This window comes from Vulpes vulpes, chromosome 2 (assembly GCF_048418805.1).
Source record: "Vulpes vulpes isolate BD-2025 chromosome 2, VulVul3, whole genome shotgun sequence".
Lineage (NCBI taxonomy): Eukaryota > Metazoa > Chordata > Mammalia > Carnivora > Canidae > Vulpes > Vulpes vulpes.
In genome coordinates this window covers 42,209,600-42,235,165 of record NC_132781.1, presented here as the reverse complement: position 1 = coordinate 42,235,165, position 25,566 = coordinate 42,209,600, and the positions used below count along the sequence as shown (strand labels likewise).

General features: G+C 37.2%; 1 protein-coding gene across 1 annotated transcript in view; it reads right to left on the bottom strand.

The window, feature by feature from the left end:
- NLK (nemo like kinase) overlaps positions 1-24,260 on the bottom strand; it is a 157,573-nt gene extending 133,313 nt beyond the window's left edge. The window contains exon 1 of the mRNA XM_026016051.2: positions 23,533-24,260. Coding sequence (XP_025871836.1) covers positions 23,533-23,990 — 458 coding nt within the window. The 5' untranslated portion in view covers positions 23,991-24,260. The remainder of the gene's footprint in view (positions 1-23,532) is intronic.
- Between the last annotated feature and the right edge of the window lie 1,306 nt (positions 24,261-25,566).

Here is a 25,566-nt window from a genome sequence, read left to right as displayed (position 1 = left end):
TTTTGATAGGGTTTTCCATAAAACATTATTTTACCTCAACTTTTCTCAAGGCTTGTAGTTTCTCAACAAGTAAATAATCACTCCTTCTCATTTCATTCAGTTTTTAATTATTTATTTGTCTCCAAATGCACCTCTCAAGGTTTCTCATTATATCATGATTCCTTTCTATGAACCCCCTATTTGTCATAAAAGCTCCAGAAAAAAGAGCAGGGAGTAAGATGTTCCACATTACTAATTGAACTTTTATGAGAGTGAAGGGATAAATCTTCCACAAGTTGACTCTACAAACAACATCTCTGGAGAAAGAATTAGGAACTTTCTTTATACAGACATACAGACAAAACACAAAAGGACTTTCATATTATAAAATTATCTCCTCTTTCAGGAGAGCATTTTAGCAAATACTTTTAAAAGAACAAAGTTTAATAGGAAAGATACAATAAAATATTTTGGCTTTACAACCCAAATCCTGAGACATCAAATAAGAAAATGAGTAGACTGAGGAAAAAATGGTGTATTTACATAAGTCATCTTCAAATTTATTTTTTCCTCTTGGAGGGTATATATCAAGCTTTATAACTGAAGTATATGTTCTCTTCAGACACTAATATTACTCACCCATTATGTTTATTTATAAATTATTCCAGTTGTGCTACTCAACTGAGAACATAACAAAAAAGGTAAGGGGTGACATGGTTATTATCTTAGTGAGAAAGCAGTTGTCAATCCATCATAATTTAATAACTTTTGCTGAAAGCATTTATTTCATAGTTTCCTGTGCTAATTATACTACACACATCTTTAATATTAAACTTTTCATCACTATCCAAAGGCATCACAGTATGTTTTAGTAAATTTAAGAATGTTTACCTAAAACACTGTACAATTCCAGGTTTGTTTGTTTTTTAGGTTTTATTTATTTATTCATGAGAGACACAGAGAGAGGAGAGAGAGAGAGAAGCAGAGACATGGGCAGAGGGAGAAGCTGGCTCCCTACAGGGAGCCTGACGTGGGACTCTATCCCAGGATCCTGGGATGCGCCGTGACTGAAGGCAGATACTCAACCACTGAGCCACCCAGGCATCCCCAACTGCAGGTTTTGATTTTAGTTAGGTAAGGATTTTTCTTTTAATATGGAAATTCTCTTTAAGAATCTTCATTCACCCTCACTTTTTAAGTGCTAAAAGAAGCTTAATAATGGTATTAACATTCAGTGAAAGAGAATGAAATGAAAGGAAATGGGCATAAAGTTAGTATTAGATACAGAACTCTTTTGAGCAGAAGGGCAAAAGGACAGTAACACTCAGAATTAAAGCCACTAAATGAGGACTATGTAGTTACTACCACAGGGATTCTAAGAAAAAAATGTTAAGACCTGCCTCATCTATAATTGTTTTCTCTCTCTCTGGAGTTTGAATACCCTATTCTAATTTATGCAGTTTCAACGGGCATCACGTTTCCAATCTTGCACACTAAATTACATGACATTATTTTCTAAAAAATTGATTTTATAATAATTTGAGAAATCCGGTCTATACCCCTGTATAGAAAAAAAATGAAGGAAGGAATCATCAATTACTAGAACACCACACGAATATACTGGACAAAATGAATTTTATATCTCGTCTACTTCTACAACCACAAAATAGAGCTTCCATGGAAATAAGCCAAATTTCTGGTTTTGAGGAAGAATGGGTCTCATTAGATACTTCCACAGAGACCCCACAAGCCATGTGACAACTTATATTACTCTCAAATTCAAGTTAGGAACTCAAGTGATATTGAAATACAACCCAAATTAGTTGGTGCTACTTTTGTCACTAGCACTGTTGAATGATAACTAAGGCAACAGAAAAATCATCTCTGGGATTGTGCAAAGTCATTTTTTTAAATGTCTTTTTTCAATTTTCTCAGGATAAGATTATGAACTCCTTTCACAAATACCTCATGGAATTACAGAATGGTAAAACATTGAAACTGGAAAAACTAGTACTTCAACCTTTCACTCTCAACAACTTAACGGGGGAAGTCTGTAAAACTAACCGTTCCTCCCACAATCTCATATAAACCACGTTCTCACAGCATTCTGCAAAGAATCAAATTATCTGAGGATGCAGCTGTTAAGTAATAGCAGCTGCTCAGTATTGAAATTCAGGGGTTATCCCTAAAATCAAATTCCTCAAAACTCAGATTCAAAAAACAACAGAATCATTAGTTTACGTAAGAAACCCAACTAAATTTATTGTAATGGAAAAGAATGATTTTTATTGCTAAGGCTAAAAGGTGGTGAGACTTATGCAAGTATCTTTGATGATATGGACACCATAAAAAGTTAGGTATAGAAAAATGTAAAGATATGCCTCAAAAAACCATTTTTATATTTAACCTAGTTTGGCATTTCCTCCGCTTTGAGGAGCTTGAATAAATGGGGCAACCATGCTCTAAAATATACAGATTCTGTATAAATCCTGATTCATCTGTTCCCTCAAAGATCCACTAAACTGTTGATGAAGAAAAACAAACTCATCTCAACTCTTTATCACATTTGTTAATTAGAAAAAGGGCCCCAAGTTTAAAGTTACTGTATTCTGTATTTATACTTTTCTGTAAGGAGCTCTAAGTACTCTAAAAATCTGTTTACCATTTGTATAAAGTCCCCAAATAAGCAAAACTAAATATATTGTTTAGTGAATTTTGGGGTGGTGGGGGGAGTGATAAAACTGTTTTAAAACTCATAATGGATGCATAATTTGTATTGTAATTGTAAAAATTCACTAAAATTCAATGAACTTTAAATGGGAGAATTTAATAGCATGCATGTTTCACCTCAATAAAACTCTTTAAAAATAAGGTATCAAGATAATGAGAAGACAAGACACAAACAAGGAAAAAATATTTGCAAGACATATCTAATAAAGGATTGTTACTTAAAATCTACAAAAAACCAAAAGGCCAAAGACCTTAACAGACACCTCACCAAAGAAGATATAGATAGCAAATAAGCATATGAAAAGATGCTCCAGGGATGCCTGGGTGGCTCAGAGGTTAAGCGTCTGCCTTTGGCCCAGGGCCTGATCCTGGAGTCCTGGGATGGAGTCCCACATGGGGCTCCCCCCATGGAGCCTGCTTCTCTCTCTGCCTATGTCTCTGCTTCTCTCTGTGTGTGTCTCTCATGAGTAAATAAATAAAATCTTAAAAAAAAAAAAAAGAAAAAGAAAAGAAAGGATGCTCTACAACCATGTCATTAGGGAAATGCAAATAGAAGATACCAGTACACACTGCTTAGAATGGCCAAAGTCGAGAACACCAACAACATTAACTGCTGACAAGGACATGGAGCAACAGAACTCTCATTCATTGCTGGTGAGAATGTATTCAAAATAGTCCAGCCACTTTGAAAAACAGATTGTCAATTTTTTTTTTTTTTTTTTTTTTTTTTTTTTTTTTTTAGCAAACTCAACATGCTCTTACCATACAATCCAGCAATCAAGCTCCTTAGTATTTATTGAAAGGAGCTGAAAACTTATGTCCACATAAAAACCCGCACATAAATGTTTATAGCATTTTAACCACAATTGCAAAAACTTGAAAGTAACCAACACACTCTTCAGTAGGTGAATAGATAAACTGTAGTACATCCAGACAACAGGGTATTTTTCAGCACTAAAAAGAAATGAGCTATAAAGTCATAAATAAATCTGGAGGAAACTTAAATGCATATTACTAAGTAAAAGAAGCCAATCTGAAAAGGCTACATACACTTTAATTCCAATTACATGACATGAAAAGGGAAAACTATGGAGATAATAAAAAGATAAATGGTTGTCAGAGGTTAGGGGAGAGGAATAAATAAATACATCACAGAGAAGATTTTTAGGCAGCAAAATTATTCCGTAGGATACAATGTCATTATACGTTTGTCAAAACCCATAGAATGCAGAACACCAAGAGTAAAATCCTAATGTAATCTATGCACTTTGGATAATAATGATGTGTCAATGTAGGTTCATTGATTGTAAAAAATGTTATCACTCTGGTTCAGGATGTTCGTAGTGAGGGACACTGCATATGCCCAGGATCAGTGCGTTTATGGGAACCCTCTGTACTTTCTACTCAATTTTGCTGTAAACCTAAAACTGCTCTAAGAAAAATTAAGTTTATTTAAAATAAAAAAAATAATAAAACAAGTCAATCAGGGTGCAGAGCAAGATCAATATACAAAAATCAACTATATACACAAACAATGACTAATCCAAAAATGAAATTTAGAAAACAATCCCAATTACAATATTGCTAAAAACAATAAAATACATGGAAATAAATTCAAGATGTGTAAAACATACTCTGAAACTACAAAATTGTTGAAAGAAATTGAAGATCTAAATGGGAAAACATCCCATGTTCATGGATTGGAACACTTAATACTGTTAAGAAGACAATACTCCCCAAACTGATTTATAAATTCAATATAATTTCCTATCAAAATCCCAGCTGGCTTTTTTTTTTTAAGAAAATGATAAGCTAATCCTAAAATTCATATGAAAATGCAAGGGACCCAAAATAACGAAAATGATCTTAAAAAAAGGGATCCCTGGGTGGCACAGCGGTTTAATGCTTGCCTTTGGCCCAGGGCGCGATCCTGGAGACCCGGGATCGAATCCCACATCAGGCTTCCGGTGCATGGAGCCTGCTTCTCCCTCTGCCTATGTCTCTGCCTCTCTCTCTCTCTCTCTCTGTGTGACTATCATAAATAATAAATAAAAAAAATTTTTTTTAATTAAAAAAGAAAAGATCTTAAAAAAGAACAAAGTTGGAAGACTCACATTTCCCAATTTTACACTTACTACAATGTTATAGTGATCAACAGTGTTGGAGTGGCATAAGGATAAATTTATAAATCAATGGAATAAAATTTCCAGAATCCAGAAACTGGAAATAAACTCTTACATTTAAGCCCAAAAGATTTAACATGGGTGCCAAGGCCATTCAATTGGGAAATAATAATAATTCTTCCAACAAATAGTGAAGAGACAACTGGATAGCCACATGTAAAAGAATGATACTGCACCCATACCTCACAATATACAAAAAATTAAAAGAGATCACAGACCTAAATATAAGAGCTAAAACTATAGGGGCATCTAGGTGGTTCAGTGGTTGAGCATCTGCCTTTGACTCAGGTCATGATCCTGGGGTCCTGGGATCAAGTCCCACATCAGGCTCCCCTCAGGAGCCTGCTTCTCCCTCTGCCTATGTCTCTGCCTCTCTCTGTGTGTGTCACATGAATGAATAAATACAATCTTAAAAAAAAAAAAAAAGCTAAAACTATAAAACTCTTAGAAGAAAATATAGGCGTAAATCTTGATGATTCTGAGTTAGGTAAAACCTTTTCAGATATGACACCAACGACCACGAAAGTGAAAAGACAAACTAAAGAATGGGTGAACATATTTGCAAATCATGTATCTGATAAGAAAAGCACTTAAAAACAAAAAGACAACCCAATTTAAAAATGGTCAAAGGACTTGAATAGACAACATACAACGAGCACACAAAAAGATGCTCAACATCATATTAATGGGAAATACAAATCAAAACCACAATAAAGTACCACTTCACTCTAAAATGCCTATAATCAAGAAGACAGTGTTGACAGGGATGTGAAGAAATTGGAACCCTCTTACATTGTTGGTGGTACTGTAAAATGGTTCAGACACTGTGGAACACAGTTTAGTGATTCCTCAAAAAAGTTAAACATAGTTACTAGATGCTAAGTGACTCAGCAATTCCACTCACAGGTATACACCCTCAAGAGAAATGAAAACATATGTTCACTTAAAACTTATATGTGAATGTTCATAAATAATACTGTTCAAAATAGCCAAAAAGTGGAAATAACCCTAATATCCAACTGGATAAACAAAATGTAATATATCCAAACAATGGATTATTATTTGGGCATAAAAAGGGATGAACCTTGAGAACATTATGGTAAGTGAAAGAAACCTGCCACAAAGACCACACATATCAAATGATTCTATTTTATGAAATGTCTAATATAGGCAAATCTATAGAAACAGAAACATTAATGGTTGCCAGGAGCATGGGGAACAGAGAGTGATTTGCTAATGGATAGGTTTATTGTGGTGGTGATGAAAATGTTCTAAAATGAAAATTTACTCTGTGAATATACTAAGAACCATTAAATTGTACATTTTTTAATTGTACACTTTAAATGGGTAAATTATATGATATGTGACTGTCATCATGAATGCCATTTCTTTTAGGCAAGTAAAAAACAAAATTCAGGACAGTAGTTTCTTCTTGGTGGGGCAAGTAAGGCAGAGAGATGGAATGGGGAGGTGTTTATGCACAGCTTCACAGCGTTGGTTTTATGTTCTATTTCTTAGGCTGGGTAGTGGATACTTTATTATTCTTAATCACCTCCATCACATATCTTTTCTGTATCTCTTAATTAGCTCTGAAGTCTTATCCAAGTCACTTAGACCTCTCTGAGCTGCAGCTCCCTCTCTAAAAGAGGGATACTATCGTACCTCCTTAGGGATATACTTTATAATAAAGAAGAGTCTTTCTTTAAAGTAGAAGTTACTATAAACTTCAAAGTGCAAATCTGTTATACTCTCACCTCACTAAAATAAGCACTATTGGTAGATACCCTTCTAGACTTTCCAGGAACATAAGAGTAATTTTTTTTAATATTTAAGGGGACAATCTTTGACACTGATTTTCACTCAATAAATTGTATCTTTCAAAGATAATCACTCCAAAATTCCTCTTTGCATCTATAAGTTCAATGACATCTCTAGTCAAAGGGTGTAAACAACTTTGAGAAACTGTTCTCCTAGAAAGTCTCTATCCATATACACTATCATCATAAGTTTCAGAGTGTCTGTTTCACTACATCTGCAACAACTGAAGGAGTCATCACTTTTTTCCAAATGTCAAACTAGTGGGAAGCCTGGGTGGCTCAGTTGGTTAAGTGTTTGACTTTAGCTCAGGCCATGATCTTGGGGTCCTGGGATCAAGCCCCGCTTCTGGCTTAGTAGGGAGTCTGCTTGTCATTCTCCCTCTGCCCCTTCCCCTTGCCGGTGCTCTTTCTCTCTCAAATAAATAAATAAAATCTTTAAAAAGTCAACCTAGCAGGTTAAAAGTGGTATCCTATTTCTGTATTTCTTTGTGAATGAAAATAAGAATCTTTTAAAAATGTTTTCAAGGGGATCCCTGGGTGGCTCAGCGGTTTAACGCCTGCCTTTGGCCCAGGGCACAATCCTGGAGTCCCGGGATCAGAGTCCCGCCTCGGGCTCCCAGCATGGAGCCTGCTTCTCCCTCCTCCTGTGTCTCTGCCTCTCTCTCTCTCTCTCTCTCTCTCTCTCTCTCGGTCTATCATAAATAAATAAATCTTTTTAAAAAATGTTTTTAAATGGGGGGACACCTGGGTGGCTCAGCATTTGAGCATCTGCCTTCGGCTTAGGGCGTGATTGGGGGGGGGGCGGGGGGAGGGCAGCTCCTGGGATCCAGTCCCGCATCAGGGAGCCTGTCTCTCCTTCTGCCTATGTCTCTCTCTCTCATGAATAATAAAATATTTAAAAATAAATTTTATTTCTTCCTGAATAGCCCGTTCTCTAGCTTTTGCCTATTTTTAGTTAGGTTATTCATCTTTCTTTCTTGCTTGCTTTTATAAATTTATTTTTTATTGGTGTTCAATTTGCCAACATATAGAATACCCAGTGCTCATCCTATCAAGTGCCCCCCCTCAGTGCCCATCACCCAGTCACCCCCACCCCCCGCCCACCTCCCTTTCCACCCCCCCTAGTTCATTTCCCAGAGTTAGGAGTCTCTCATGTTCTGTCTCCCTTTCTGATATTTCTCATTTTTTCTCCTTTCCCCTTTATTCTCTTTCACTATTTTTTATATTCCCCAAATGAATGAGACCATATAATGTTTGTCCTTCTCCAATTGACTTATTTCACTCAGCATAATACCCTCCAGTTCCATCCATATCGAAGCAAATGGTGGTATTTGTCATTTCTAATGGCTGAGTAATATTCCATTGTATACATAAACCACATCTTCTTTATCCATTCATCTTTTGATGGACACCGAGGCTCCTTCCATAGTTATTCACCCTTATTTCTTATTGATTTTAAGAGGTTTTTTAAAAATATTTATTTATTTATTTATTTATTTATTTATTTATTTATGAGAGAGGGGGGCAGAGACACAGGAAGAGGGAGAAGCAGGCTCCACGCCGGGAGCGTGACGCAGGACTTGATCCCAGGACCCCAGGATCACGCCCCGGGCCAAAGGCAGGCGCCAAACCGCTGAGCCACCCAAGGATCCCCCGATTCTAAGAGCTCTTTATGTATTAAAGATGATAAAAACACTTATACATATTTTCTTATTTTTGGCTTTATTTTTTACATTTAAATCTTTTTTTAAAAAAGATTTTATTTATTTATTCATGAGAGATACAGAGAGACAGAGGCAGAGACACAGGCAGAGGGAGAAGCAGGCTCCATGCAAGGAGCCCAACGTGGGACTCAATCCCGGGACTCTGGGATCACACCCTGAGCCAAAGGCAGATGCTCAACCACTGAGCCAACCAGGCATCCCTACATTTAAATCTCTAATCCACTTGGGACTTTGTACATTACAAATATGGATCCTACTTCATCTCTCTTCACCACTAGCTAAACCTCTCAAGCAAGATTTAATAAACCAATGGTGTGTTAGAGCTGGTTCATACTGGCTCCTGAGAGATTATAACATTTTCTAGTATTTTGCAAGCTGTGAAACATAAGCATTATTAAAAATTAAATTATATAAACTTACAATAAAGTAAATGATTACTAAAACTAAATACTCAGATATCATCACTTCCTAATTATTTTAATATGATTTATATTCTTAAGGTTAACATCTAGTTTAGAGTAAAAATACTTTATAATGGTGTGCTACTATGTTTCTTTTTCTACTTCAAGCGTTTGGTGACTTCACAATGGTAGCTTGCAATTGGCCACTACAGGAATATTTACACCACCGGAATATGGCAAGCCCTAAAAACCAGGACTATTTTATCTTTCAGAGATCCTGCAAAACATATAGCAGTACACCACTGAAATAAGCCATTCTTATTATTTTAAAGAGGATGGCTAGCACATACTAATCTGTCATTTATTCACAAGTTTATATAACAGAATGTGGAGATAGAATTCAATGTACTTTTTTTTTCTGTGCTACAATCAGGGATGGCTTTGGTATGTAGGAGATGAGACTTTAGACATAGTTTCTATTATTCTAACATGAGATCATGGCTCTGCATTGAGAATGTATTTTTTCCTAAACAACTCAACAGCATTCTTAACTTAAAAGTAGATTACATAGGGGTACTTGGGTGGCTCAGTCAGTTAAGCATCTGACTCTTGATTTCGGCTCAGGTCACAATCTTGGGGTCATGAGATTGAGCCCCATACTGGGCTATGCACTAGACGTGGAGCCTGCTTAAGATTCTCCCTCTCCCCCCACCCTGCCCCTCTTTGCCCTAAAAAAAAAAATGTAGATTATAGAAAGCAGTAGCAAAACAAGGACTATTTAGGGGATAGTTGGTTACTGTAAACTACTTTTAGATTAGGGCTCTCTACTCTAAAAAAAAAAAAAAAAAAAAATCCAAACCCCATAAAACAAAATCACTATCATAGAACAGTCTGAATACCATTCTAAGTGTTCCTTCATAAAAATTCCTACAGTGCATGAGGAAGTAGGGATCTACATAATGCAAGGACCAATGATAACACTCTTCTTTGATAGTCATCATCATGTCAAACTTCACACTAGCAACTTTCTCCATTAACAACAAACAATAAATACGCACCCAGGACCATATTCGGCTCTGGAGATACAAATAAGACATGGTCCCAGCCTTCAAAACCCTCATGATTTTCCAAAACTCTCATCATTTTCCGTGTATCAGTGGATAAAGAATGTGTCATAAGTGGTTATAAGTATTTGCTCTTATTAGCATTGAGAGGGAAAGAAGGACAGAAAATGATTTTGATTTGGTCAGGAAACAAGCATATACTTTAAAAGAAAAAAAAATCAAGGTATTAAAAACTAGTTAAAGTTTGACTCCCTACAAAGATAAGCTGATACATGCTGATAACCAGATCTTCAGCATCTATACCAGGTAACCATCACAGTGTCCCTATTTTAATGTCTTTACTGCTGAGGTACTTTAAGAAGTCAACAATTTCTTTGCAGATACTGACATCAACTGTATCAAGTAAATCAATATCTGCTGTCTATGCATTTCCTTACCTGTCATAAGCCATTCAGATTTGAACTCCAGCTACCTCATTCTAGGTGTTTATGTTATGAAACTATGTAATATAATAGCATGCTAGACTCAATAAAACCCTTTTGCACATAAACCGAAAAGATTTCACTTTTAAAGACTTGTCAGTTGGTTTCCAGTAAGCATAATATCTCATATTATAGCCTAGGGAGCAAACACAACAGCTGCTCCTTTCATAGACACAGTTGTGCCTTGATATACACAGAGCAATGATTTCAACCACTTCCAATCATTAACTAATATTTTAGACTTTGAAATCTATTTCTTAGGGATTTGTGCTATACATAGAAATAATCATTACCCTTTGGGAAACAATGGCTCATTTAATGAAAATGAGTTTAACAAAGGAATTATTTGGTACTGAAAAATACAGAGCAGTGAATTGGGTGACTCAAATCACAGCATCATCAGCTCATGTAACTAACAGGATAATTTAAAAAAAAAAACCTACAGTAACTTAAAATTTAGCTTCAACAATGTAATATCCTCGTCATGTCCCCTGAACAAAATTGTGAAACCAGAAATTATGTTATTTTGAAAATGCTTCTTTACTCCCAACCTGAGATGAATACCACAAAAAAGAAAAACTTTGCAGAATGGAATATTTCTATTCTGCCTGAAGCCTAGTTTTGACTGGTATGTGTTTCCCGTTACACATTTGATTCACACTGAATTTTCTTTTGAGTATTAGGAGAATAAATAGCATTCCAAAAGTCACCAGTTCGAAAACTTCCAGTTCCTTTTCTAGTTGGAGAGCTTACAAAACTTACTACATGGAACAGCAAGTTAATGCAGTGACCATTAACCCAACCACAGCAAATTCTATAGAAATAGCCTCCAACTAGATAAAGCAAAAGTCACAAAATGTTACTCTAGAAGAATGGTTTTATGGGGACATCATTGTTCAATTCTTTCGTATTTTCTGAGGTTTAAGATTTTTCAAAAAATAAAAGAGTAGTGCACAATATTCTCAAAGCAGATACACAACACAATTATATATAATGTGAAAAGATTGAGTTTTCCACCAAAAGCCTTGCAGCTTATGACGTTAAACTTTTACCAGAAACCTTAGAGTCATGGCACACAAAAAGCAACTGAGTAAATAGATTTTTTTTTTTAAGATGCACTGTTCCTGGTTTCATTCAGAGTTTTTGTTTATTTGTTTTGTTTTGCTTTTATAAGAACACTTCCTCCAGTTTCAATGCGCATTAGTTGAACAGGTATTACTGGTAAAACAGCAAAAGAGCAAAAGGTTCTGGCTCAGCCTCTAACCAGCTGTGTGACCTTGAACAAATCTCTTAGCTTCCCTGGGTCTCAATTTTCCCATTTATAAAATGAGGCAATTACACTGGATGCATTCTAAAGTATCTTCCAACTCTAATTCCTTTCAAGATAGAGCTCTAGGCTTGTGAAAATGAAAAAATTAGCGCTCTAAATAAATATCTTTGTACTGTTAGTGAAACAAACAAGATACAAAAATGTAAATACCCAATGCAATCATGATCTCAACTCATTGCACATACATACATACATTCCAGAGGCAAAACGAGGGAAAAAAATTCATCAAATGCTATCAGTGGCTATCTCTTGAGTTGTAGGTTATAACTTTTCTCTATTTTTCAAGAGTCCTACCATAAACATATTATTACTTTGATAATAGAATGGGAGGAGGGAGTTAAAGAGAAAGGAAAACCCTCCTTTTATGTGTTAAAGGGAATTTTACATTTGGAAGGCATTCTACAATTTGAATGATTTTTCAAAAACCATTGGAGCTAATCGGTAAAAAAAAAAAAAAAATCTCTGCGATAGTCAGCTGATACCTATCAAGAGTCAGACAAAACCTGTTGGGTTATTTATCCTCAATTAGTAAGCTTTAAGGAGATACTAAAATTTTTACTCAAACTGGTAATTTTATAAGAGTCAACACATACATAGGGCCAGGCACAGTGCTATGACTTTACATATACATTGATTCTTTAATCCATACAATAACCCTTATGAAATAAATATACTATTACTATCGCCATTTTACACATTACAATCCTGAGGCACAAAGAGGTTAAATAGTCCACAGCTAGTAAGAAGGCAGTCAAGATTCACTCATAAGGTGAATGTAAGAAATAGTGAAAGGGATTATAGGGGAACGGAGGGAAAATGAGTGGGGAAAAATTAGAGAGGGTGACAAAACATAAGAGACTCCTAACTCTGCGAAACGAATATGGGGTAGTGAAAGGGGAGGCAGTGGGGGAGAGGTGTGACGGGGTGATGGGTACTGAGGAGGGCACTTGACAGGATGAGCACTGGGTGTCATAGTATATGTTAGCAAATAGAACTTCAATAAAAAAATATATTTAAAAAAATATATTTAAATCCAGTCTATAATCATCCAGTACTACTGGCTCTAATCACTAACCCATAAAGTCCCTTTGTACTTAAATTTTGTCCTTCTCTGGTCATTCTTTAACTGCTTTTGTTCTCAAAGTTCTTCTGAACTACTTTTCTTTAAACTGAAAAGAAATATGTAAGTGCTAAGATAAAAAGACTGGCTAAACTTTTAATTTGCTAGCTTAAAATTATGATTCATAACTTCAAAGCTAAAAGGAGTATAATTTAATCTTCATACATATCACTAGGTAAATACTACTATAACATCTGAGGAATTAAATAGCATTAATTGCTAAGATTAATATTGGAATTTATTGCTTGAAAATATTGTTGAAAACCATTGTTTTACTACAAAGAAGGCACTTTGAGTCTTTGTCCTCATGAATCTTCTGGGAAAAGAGCCCCTTACACTAACTGTTGTACCTTTCTAATGTCTAACATATAGAAATGGTACTTTAAAGTATATTGTAATTAATTATTTTGATTTTTCAAAGAATATACATACTATTTATTCTGAACACTGGCTTTAATACCCACCCAGTTAATTTCATAATAACCCCAATGACTTCAACATGAAGAACCTGGGAAAAGGAAAACCGAGAAAGCCAACCAATTAAACGTGGTTGAAGTTCTCACCTAATTCTTTCTCAGGCAATTCAAACCCAAACCAAGTATACATGTGTCCCTCTTTCTGCACATTACCTACATTACTTGCCACTTTTTATGGCTTCTGGATTACTCTGAATAAAGCTCAAATTTCCCCATATCTGTATTACTACAGATTTTAGCCATGTAAAGATAAATATAGAAATCAATAGTTTCCTATTTTAAAAAACTAAAATGAGAGGGAAGTGAAGAAGAAAGGGAAAAAAACTTTGCACCAGGCTGCCTGTTAACTTAGATGTGCAATGAGATAATCACTCGATAATTGCACCCTTTGGGTACTTCTGTACTGGTAAAATAATAAAGTGAAACCAAGTCACCTGGTTTATTTCAATTTACTTACACAATTTGCAAATCTGCAGCTCTCTGCCATAGTACATTAAGGAAATAAGCATGTAAGAATAAATCACCTGCTTATGTAAATTGGAGGATGGTTTTTATCTATGCAGACAAAAAAAATAGCTGCAATCTGGGTCAAATGACTAATTTTATCTATTTGTTCAAATGTCTCTCTTTACCTTTTCTCTGTAGCTCAGAGCAAGAATTTTAGGTCAAGGAATGGATAAACCAAAAGTTTCTGTGTTGTCCATTTCCCTGTAAGGAGTTTGCTGCATGACAATACTGAGCCCTATACTACTGAAATTGAAAACAAGACTGAGAACTTTATCTAGATAACAAAACCACAACATTGAGAGAGGAAAAGAAATCAATGGAGTATATCTGATCTAACTGGGAAGGAAAGCAAACATGGCAAGGATCAGGTACCAATTTTATCTTCTGGTACCTTAGGCAAACAAGGCTTCAGAAAAGAAAAGGAAAATACTCCAAATAATTCAGGGCAGATAGGACAACTTCTCTAGAGAGAACATTATTCTACTTTGTTTTATAAACGCACCCAGTCAAGATCTTCTGAGTCTGATATAAGTAAGATGAATGCATTCTTGGTAATTAATGACTGCCTTCCCAGTTATCTATTGGGGGAATTCATCCTTACCACTTATAACTGATTCCATCTCTATCTCCACGCCCAGGTCCAGAGTAATCCTATCTCTACTGACATGATTGGTTCAGAAATCAGTATACAACCCAATAGAGGCCAAAGAGACTCTAGTACTGTGCTGGACAATAAGGTTTGTATGGGGGGGGGGGGAATGTAAAATACCTAATAATTTTTATTAAAAAATAATTTTTATAGTAATAACATGCTGAAATGACAACATTTTGGATAAATGCAGGTAAATAAAAATATATTACTAAAACTAATTTCACCTGTTTCCTTTCACATTCTTTAACGTGGCCACTAGAAAACTTAAAGTCATATATGTGGCTTATATATTTACTGGGCAGTGCTGCTGGTCGGCTGAGGGCTTCTATGAAAATGTTCCCTTCCAATTGTGGAAGGGCTTTAGGAAGTCACACTCCTGCTCTATCTCTGGGCATTGCATGCCCTAAACAACTACATCCTTAAAGCTGTGACACAGCTCATTTTGTGGGAGGTCGATCTGCAAACTAGTGAATTCCCTACCCAAATCCAGAATTTAAAAGCAACTCCTAAAAAAGAAGAAAAGAAAAAAAAGAAAGGAAAGAAAGGTAGGTAGGTAGGTAGGTAGATAGATAGATAGATAGATAGATAGATAGATAGATACTTAAAAACAAAACATTGGGGGAATCCCTGGGTGGCTCAGTGGTTTAGTGCCTGCCTTTGGCCCAGGGAATGATCCTGGAGTTCCGGGACCCACTCTCACATCAGGCTCCCTGCATGGAACCTGCTTCTCCTTCTGCCTGTGTCTCTGCCTCTCTCTCTCCTCTGTGTCTTTCATGAATAAATAAATAAATAATCTTTTTTAAAAAAATTGTAAATCAACTTGGCTAATGTAAGCACTGGCCCCCAAATCATCTTATTTGATTACACACACACACACAGACAAAATGTTTAATATTAAACTTTAAAATTTTTTAAATCACTCCAAATATTTAGGAAAGAAAATATATCTAAAACACTAAAAGGTAAAGTATTACCAGAAAAATAGTATCAAATTTACACTTAGGAAGGAATTGATTGCCCATTTGCAAATATGCAGGTTCTTCATAACTAAATATGTATAATCCTTACCACTAAGTCAATAGAAGAAAATAAATCTTAAGACAAACTACACATTTAAAATCTGATCCCAAATTTGAAAATTCTATGAAAGTCACCATATTGGAATAGGGTTACATTGTCTCATTCTTCCTTTAAACATTATAGAAGCTATTCAACATCTGTAATCCTGCAAAAAGATGTCATATGGTCACTAACAGACTTGACCACAAGTTAAAGCTATAATGCTTTATAAATATCAATGCAATTTTATAACTTAGAAACTTAGGAAACACAAAGTTTTATAAATAGGGAAACCAAGACCCAGAAAACTTAAATAACTTTATCAAGGTCTTGTTGGCAGCAAGGTAGGACCAGAACCTCATCTCCTAACAAGTTGAGTACTCTATTACCTCGTCATTAAAAAAAATTCTTTCCAAGGAAATGGCACCTTGAACACGATAAACACCAAGTTCTCTGGCTTATTAAACTAGAAATAAAAACTTAGGATTTGGGAGAATTTTATTAATAATAAAACAACATGCTACTAATACTTAAGACATTCTTTAGAATCAAATATACACACACACATATATTTACATATCAGAGAGAAAAAAAATCACACAATTATTCTCTCAAATGCCATCATTAGATCTACCTGCTAAATTCAATGGCCTTTTTTTCCCCCTCTCATTTTCTGACTTTTTTTTTATCTGTACCAAAGATCACTGCCATCTTCCTAACAATCTTCTGCCATGCATCGGTTGTCAATCACTATGAATATATTTTCCTATCTGACTGCCCTTTAGTTCTGCCTCCAACAATTTCTTCCACCTACAACTGAGAACATTCCCTAAGGCTCAGACCTCAACTACCTCCACATTTCTCTTTAACATCTATATATTTATCTCTCTGAACAAGTCACTCTCTTAAAAACTTTCAATGGTTGCTAATCCCAGTGTTTCAACTTTTTTCATTATTACCCCCTCCAAGGACCCTTTTTAAACATTTTTCCCCCAACTACACTCCCTGTGAAATTTTAATACCATAGATATGCTATACATCTGTATAGGTATATATGTGCTTTATTCATTAAAAGCGTAAGATTTTGCCCCTCTCCCAGTACCAGTGGTCTCTTCAGCTGGACACTCCAACTTCAGGATCCAGCTTTAGTTTGTGCCTCCACTCTATCACCTCCCACCTTCTCCACTACACTTAACTTTCAGCAACTCCAGCCCTATAGTCTCTTGCATCTGAGCCCATCCATCTAGAATGTTCTTCCCCATTAACTCTCATTCTTAAAACTCAGTTCAGGTATTACCTCTTCTAGAAAGCATTCATACCTTCCACAGAAATCTCTCCTTTATGTTCTCATAATATCCAGGGAATATCTCTATTGAATCATATCTACTACTATGTACCTGCTACTATTGCATTGATGGCAAATGGATAATAATTATCCAACTACAAGTCTCTTTCCTGCACCAGATTATATCTTTCCTGAATTCCCTCTCATCTAGCACAGGGCCTAGAAATAACCAATAGCCAATAAATAAGTATTGTTAAAGAACAAGTGAAAATATATCCTTATATTTTTATTTTAAAATTAGTTTCAACTCCAGATCAAAACTCCCTGAAAGCAGGGATATATTATTTTGCATACTGTTTACTTAACTATAAGCTACTTTAGGGCAATTATCATGACTTAAACATCATTATATGCCAGTACAAGCACAGAACAGGTAATAACAAAAGCTTGACAGAGTTTGTAAAATTATTTATAGAACTAAATATCCTCATTAGTGCTGGACTATAGCAGGTTGAAAATAAAAATACACTGACTAGTGAGTTCTAACAACATCAAAACCTTCTGTCTGATAGTAGATATGATTCAATCAGCCAAAGCAATTCAAAACACAGGTATGAAGCTAGGTGTAAAGACTGCCAATCATAATCAATGACAGATATCATTATACACACTCCCTCTACTCACACCATATAATTAACTGTTAAAGTACAACTCAACATTTTTTCCTTAGTTTCCTTTTCCTAATTCCAGAGTACTAGAATTCTTTCTAATGTCTCTTAGCTAGGTACCTTAGAACTACCACCTAAGTCTATGAGGATATGTCACAGGCTTATTGACAGTATTACAACTGTTGCCTCAGGCACTCTCTGTGTTACCCCTAAACAACTGGATCAAACTGACAAGCTATATTAGATGACCTAATCAACAAATAATTCATTGGAGTATTATGGATGCACATGGATTCATAAATAAAACCCAAATAGAACTTTATAATGAAAGAGCTTCTACCCAATGACTTCTGTTTGGCTGGATGACAAATGGAAAAGTTTCTTTGGCCTTGACAATTTCCATCAAAGAAATCAGATTAGCATAAGAAAGAAACATACATTACATAAACAGTTGATTCCTGAACTGCTAAGCCATCACCAAATCTAATAAAAATCACCAAGAATAGTCATTCTACAATACAGAAGTCAGTGAAAACTCTAATATGCCAAGTTGTGAAGATAATGAAATATTCCAATACTCTAGTAGAGGACAGCCTTAATATCATGAAATAACATTTCTATAATTGCTCATGCTTTGAGGGTAAAGCCCCAGAAACCTTAGAACTTACATTCAAACATATATTCAGTTAATACATTTTGCAAATATTCTTCTACTAGCAAACATTTGAAAGGTAACTTTATCTGCTCCCATCTTTTTTTCAAGGACATGCACCAGTGGTACTAAGTAATGACTAAAAAAAGTTGCATGTAATTTTGAGGGATGTTGTCGTTTTAGCTTGTCTGAAAAGGCAATTCTTTCTAAAATGTTTTTTCTTAATAAAAAATATTTATCTTCTTTCCTTCTAATAATCAATAGTATAACATAAAACTTCTGCCCAAGAATAAAGAGTTTCTTTTGTTGTATTGTGAATGAGTTCTTTTGCTGTATTGTGGTTTTATTTTTATTTTTTAAAAATTTTACTTATTTATTTGAAAGAGAGAGAAAGAGCAAGCACGAGCAGGGGGAAGGGAGAGAGGTAGAAGCAGGCTTCCCATTGAGCAGGGAGCCCTACACTGGCTTGATCCCAGGACCCTGAGATCATGACCTGAATAGACGCTTAATCCATTGAGCCACCCAGGCACCCCTATTTTTGGTTTTTTAATATAATTTGGAAAAATTTTGTCAGGAGCCTAAGTACAAAATGACTTCCAATGTTAAAGGCTATGGAGTTTGTATCACCAAGAAACCAGTTCAATATCATTAGATTGTGTTACTTTTATTCTCTCTCTTTGCCTTCTCTACTTTATGACCATGAACCTGCAGTTTCTAAAAGTAAGTCTGTCTGTAGTTAAAATTAACAATATAGATTTCCACATTTCCAGTTTCACACGGATGCTTTGTTATGTCTAGAAGAGCAACCGTTTCCTTTTTATGGTGCAGGCTCTGCCATCTTCAAAGCTCTTCTCACAAAGCAGCACCCCCATCGCCCCGCCCCAAGAATCCAGCTGTGGCAGTTAATCTTGGCTGATAGAGAAACTTCTCAAAACTACAAATTCTTAACCTGTAAAACATAGTTAATAGAATATACTCCAGTATACTACTCTTTCTGATGCAACTAACTCTAGGATTTTCCCCAAACATATCCCAAAAGCATTCTCCATTTTTCCAAATTAAAATCAGCTATTTGAGGAGGAAAAGGTCCAGCGAAAACATTAGAAAAAAAATGATGCCTCTAATTTTCACAAGATGAGCAAGCTAGATGGTATCTGCCATGCATGAGGATTTACACTGAATAATTTTTCATTAAATCACACATATTTCCCCCACCTCACTGGGATCTTCTTTAGCAATTCACACTCTTTCATCCAAACACAAGTAAAGGAGTTTTCACTAAAGCTGAACTTTGATGATAAGGATGTCCTTCATTTGTTACATTCTGAGAAGAAAAAGTTAATTTCCTTCCCACTATGTAAATCCACAACACTTTCTAAAACTGAGTAGATGAACTGACTAGAACACCTGCCAAGTCCATACAAACATGTACTTTATATATTTTAATGTTTGTTTTTAATTATTAATAGCAGATATATAGCACATAGCATAACTAAGGGGGCACTTTATGGTATTAGAAGTCATGCCTCCAAAAACAGTCTGCAGGTTGTTGGTTTCACCTGATAAATCTGGCCATACATGAAGCCACTTCTGCATACATTAACACAACAGATTTTTTCTATCAACAATAACTACAATAAAAACAGCTAACATTTATTGAATGTTTATTATATGCTAGACAGTATAATCATTGGTTTACAAGGATTACCTCATTTAATCCTCATACCAATCCTAGGAGAGGTGCTGTTATCATCCTCATTTTACAACGAGGAATGGAGAGGTTAAACAATTTATTAAGCTGTCGCAACTAGTAAGTAACTAAAGTATCACTACAGTGATACTTAGGTTTTGAGACACTGACATAAAAGTAATGGGCTAAAGGTATTAGAATAATAAAATTCAAAGTTCTCCAACTTTACTTGGAATACAAAGGCAACAGATCAAACGAATCCCAGGATCTTTGATCTTTCAATTAATCAGATAAATTAAAAACCAAAACACTAATATTCTAAGTAGAAGCTTTTCCCAGACTCATTATCAAGGTAGCATTGTGTGCCATTAATCCAATCAATATTTCAGATTGTCCATGTCAAAACTGCCTGAGTTTATTAGCAGGCCTCAAAACTCTCTCATGTGGTCAACTTCCTCCAACTTTAAAAAATATGCACTTCATGAGCCCCTGAAGCCTTATACTGTATTATTCTTTGTCCCAAGATTGTCACATTTTTAAGCACTGCATATTCACTTTCCTCTGGCAAATGTGAACTACAAACAAATAGAGATTGATATTATCCTCACCAAATGACTGAGGTTTCTGTTTGTGGGTTGTTTTGTGTTTTGGTTTCGCAATATGAAAATGTCCATATGGGCATTTGAAGCCTTGGCATCTGATAAAGAAGGCTCAAATTATATATGATGCTTTGATAACCCATGAACAATATTCTATCACTGGAATGAATGTATCTCAGGCTACCCCATGATCATATTTACCAGGTAAACCAGAACCCTTACTTTGAGATAAAACACAGCAGACAGTTGTTAATGAAACCTTAATTGAACTGTCAAAGCACCATCTTTACCAGGAAGCTAATAGGTAATTCACTACTTTTACACAACTGTCCAATATTGATAAGTTATTCCACTAGTTAAATGCAGCAGAGAGATAAATCAAGGCTGATCAACTAAATTGTTTAATGATAAATCTGACTGGTAAAATGCTATACTACTTCTACAAATATCTCTCCGTGTCTACACAGAGAAAAAACAGTATCTCTCAAAATTACATGCAATGTTTTCAGCCATCAGTTAGTAATTATGGGTGCATGTCCAGAAAAGGACATGAGTAAATAGTTTCCTTTTGTGCAGTATGCCAAAAGAAAAATACCTGCAAAATGCATTAAATAAATACAAGAATCTAAGTGAATCTTATGATGTCCAAGTAGTCATATGTTTTAATCGAATGATGTATCACTGGGAAAATATTTTGATGTCCCATTTTAATCATTTTAGAAAATAGTTTCAGGTTCATTAGGTGTTCTCTAAATTAAAAAGAAAAATTCTGGTTCAGCTAGTTAAAACGTAAAAAAACCTCACTAATATCTTTAGCTTGGATTTTAGAACACTAGTGCAATTCAGTCTGGTTTTGGTGTTCAAATCTCTAGTTTTAACAATTTTACTCAGGTCATATAGCAGTTAAATTCCAAATATAATAAGCAATTCAGACAGCAAGTCATCAATATGTAAATATAAAAATAGAAAAGCATTTGCATACTAAAACACACACCTGGAACTCTTCCTTTTTTTTCATACTGAATTGTACTTCACCTGTAACAACTGATTAAAAACACTCAATGCAGCTAACCAGAAAAACTTGGTTAAAGAAAAAAAGAACAGCCTGACCAGATCAAGTAATCAAGCAGCAAGGAGTCCACAGCATTGTGCTAAGTGCTGGGGAGAAAAAGGTGTACTCTGGTAACACAGTCCATACCCTCAAGTGGCTTACAAATACGCAGTCAGACAAGGCAAACCCAAAACAACTAGTGTACAACGGAAGATGGTATACAGAAGGAAGTACGCTTGAAGTACAAGGAATGAACTCTGATGGGGTCATCAATTAAAGAATCTAGAAGGGGTCAATCAATTAAAGAATCTAGAATGGATTCAAGTCAAAAAATCTTTTCCTTTAGCACTGACTTGAAGTGAAAACTTCTACAAGTCATATCACCATTTGAGAGAAATGTAGAACAGTTTTACAATATAGTCAAGAGTGCTGCAACCCACCTCCCCTTCAGTAGTTCTAGTTCTTAGTGTAGTATGTAAAGCACTAAAATGAGAGAGGGCATCCAGGTCTAAGAAAATCCAAACAAATTCTAAGTAGATGACAAAATTTAAACCAAGGAACAACCTTTTTCCTGTCCACACCCACTAAGCCTCAAGCTTTGAAATCCTCAAGGGTTAGGCAGAAATGGAAGTTCACAGTGCAATCCCTGGGGACAGGATATGGAAGAGACGAAGGCAGGAACAGACAGGTCCCTGAGCGGAGTGACTGAAGAGGCACCATTATCGGCTACACTCTTTCCCACCAGGAATCCCATACACCTTAGAGGGAGCACTGCAGCAGCAACCTCCTTGGAGAGCTAGCTGAGAAAACACTAGAGCCGACTAGTTAAAAAACAAAAAACAAAAAACAAAAAACAAAAAACAAAACAAAAAAAAAAAACAAAAAGCAGATCACTTTGTAGCTTAGATAATATCTGAAATATAAAGATGTCCAGATAGAATGCAAACATGACACTTATATCAATTATAGCCTGAAAAACAATGACAAAAGGAGACATTTACCAGGCTAGTTCCAAAGAATTCATTTTCCTGTGGTGATGGGGGCTTTTCTAGACATTAACAAGAATCTATTTTTGAATGCACTGAAAACATCAATTCATTTGTCCACACCAGAATACTTAACCCTTGAGAAAAAAATTCAGTTCATTCTAGTTGTTTTAGCAACAGGACCTAGGATGATAAATTCATTCTATTATAAACTACTAATCTTCCTAAGAAAAGCAAATAGACAAAATGTGGCATTTAAGAAGTGCTCAGACTTTTTAAAATACCCTAGCAAAAGTGGAGCAGTTTCATATATTTAAAAAGTATACTACTATAGTAACCAACCAAGGGATAACAGCAACCTAAGAGGCACTAAATAACATTATATGACACTAAAACATTACACTGAATGTGGGCCATGGCATAGCTACAGTCTACTGACCTCATTTGTGGTACTCATGTGTGATGCTATATTTAATGCATTCTTATCAAAAAGCTAAAGCTACATACTTCCCAACTGTAGCTTTATGGTTTAAAATAAACCACTTAAGGAATGACTTAACTGGTTCAAGTATGAACCCTATCTTCCTTCTGGGGATCAGGATCACAAATTAAGGAATGAAAAGGCAAAAAGGAGAGCAAAGTAGCTATGAAAAGTATGGCCCAATGACAAGACTATTGTAAGGACTCGAGTTTGGGTCATCCGTGACATGACATCTGCTGCAATTAGGCAAACTGACTCAAACTAAATCAAACCTAAGAGATGACCAAGGTTTGTATGAATACACGTTTCATACATCCATCTATTGGTCCTACATTCGGTGGCTTGCTGAGGTTCTAAACAAAAAGTTTGGGAGACAGCAAACCTGTGTGAGTCGTCTGAGGGTGTTCTACCAAAATCGGCCAGGCCTCAAAAGCATAAACCCAGCCAACCAACACACTGGGCCTCTGGGTGAGGGTGGCTTCCTCCAGTTGAGCTGCTCCACTTGGGTCAACATGGAGAACGCATGACAGATGACTCGCCCAATCACAACCGTGAGAAGAAATCACGAGAAGTTGTGTTCTTCTTTTGATACTCACCAGACAACACCAAAGGCTCCATATCCAATAGGTCTATCCGGCTCAATATCCAGCTGCTGTTGTGGATGATGCGAGTGTTGATGGTGGTGCGCCTTAACTGTAGCAGCTGCGGCAGCCTGTACCTGAGCTGGGGCTGCTGCAGCTGGTCCAGGAGCCTGACCCGGTGCGGGTGATGGGAAATATGGCTGTTGTTGCCCAGGGTTTAACATGGCTGCAGCTGCGGCCGCTGCTGCGGCTGCGGCAGCTGCCGAAGAGGTATGCTGCTGTACGGGGTGTACAGCCGCAGCCGACCCCGGATGAAGATGGTGTTGAGGGTGGTGGTGGTGGTGAAGGTGAGGAGGAGGGAGGTGTGGAAGGTGGTGGTGATGGTGGTGGTGGTGACCTGCTGCTGCTGCAGATGTACCGCCATTATAAGCCGCCATCATTTTTGCGTTGGCTCTTGCGCCACAAAGAGACATTCAAAAAAATGCCCTTTGATTGGAAAGCAAACTGGGTCAAGCTGTCATTTGGCCATTTAAAAATGAAGAAAAACCACTCACTCCACCTCAAAAAACATGGAGCGGAACTGGCTTTATGTCTTCATCAGTCAATCCAAACAAGTTAGAGGATCTTGGTGTTTGGTTTTGGGGTGAGCGTGTGTAGAAGGGTGTGGATTGCCAAAAAAAAAAAAAAAAAAAAAAGAAAAAAAGAAAAAAAAGAAAGAAAAAAGAAAAAAGAAAAAAAGAAAGAAAAGGAAAAAGAAAAAGAAAAGGAAAAAGGAAAAAGGGACCCCTTCCCCCCAGGTTTCCTGCCACAAGTGGGTACTAAAACTCCATCCTTAATTGGGGGGAGGTTCCAACTTTGAATGTGGGAATAAAGGCCAAACCTCCCGACCCCCTGAACTCCACACACGAAAAGGATCAGGTAACACGCCACCCTTGGAATCTTGTAAGAGGGTTGACTCATCTACCCCTTCCATTCCCACATCCTTTTCTAAACACCTACCACCTCCTCAAAAACACAACTGAAAAGAATTCCAACCACCCCAAAAAGATGGGGGGAAATTTTCAGGGAAACCAGCTTCCCCCCCCCTCGGATTCTCAGGCCTTCCTACATCTCCCCCTACTCCTAGTCAGGTTGACCTGATTGGAGGGGGGCACTAAACTTTCCAGAACAGAGAAGAGCCAGGGAAGGAGGCGGGAGGGATAGGGTGAGCAGAGGAGGCGACAGGGCAGGACGGAGAGGAGAAAGAGAACCGGGGCAAAGTGAAGGTAAGGAGGTGCAGGGAGGAATGAAAGAGAGGTGGGCAGCACTCGGACGCCCAGACAGGGAACCGCCCCGGGAGGAGGTTAGGGTCCCGGGGCCAAAGAATAGGAGCCCCGGGAGGCGGGCGGGGTGCAGTCGGAAGCGGGCTGACTCCTGCCCCCGCCGCTGGCTGCTGAGCCCTTCTGCTGAGGAGGGTTGGGGGGGAGAGCGGGTGGGTCCCCCCGCGCGACGGCCCCCGCAGGGCTCAAGGCTGCTCCGTCTCCCCCCCTCCCCCCCACCCGGCTTCCCGTCCCCGCGGCCGCTTTCTCCTCAGTCGCTGCCGGCCGCTTTCTCCTCAGCCGCCGCCTCCTCAGCCGCCGGTGCCGCCGCGGCCGGACTCACCTCCCCTAGCAAAGCCGGATAGAGCGGAGCCAGCGGCGGACACGCGCAACCAGCCACCGAGGCCCCGCCCCCGCCTCACACTGACCGGCTGCCCTAGCCAATCCACGCCCACCTGTCTGCGTCTGCCTCCAATCCTGAGCCCGGAGCTTCAGACAGGCGCACTGCTCGGCCAGTGGCAACAAGGTGTGGGTCTCCTGGGGAAATCCCGCCCCCGATCCGGGATGGGCAGATAGAAAGACCAATCAAAAGGCAGAGTTGGGCCTGACCGACAAGACTAAAAGCGAATTAAAACCCAAAGATCTCCGTGACATTTTCTTTCGCCTCTCTCCTCTTTTCTTTTTCTTCTTTTATTTTTTTTGGCAGGAGCAGGAAGCTGCGTGCTAATCCCGCCCGCAAAAGCTGGAAGAG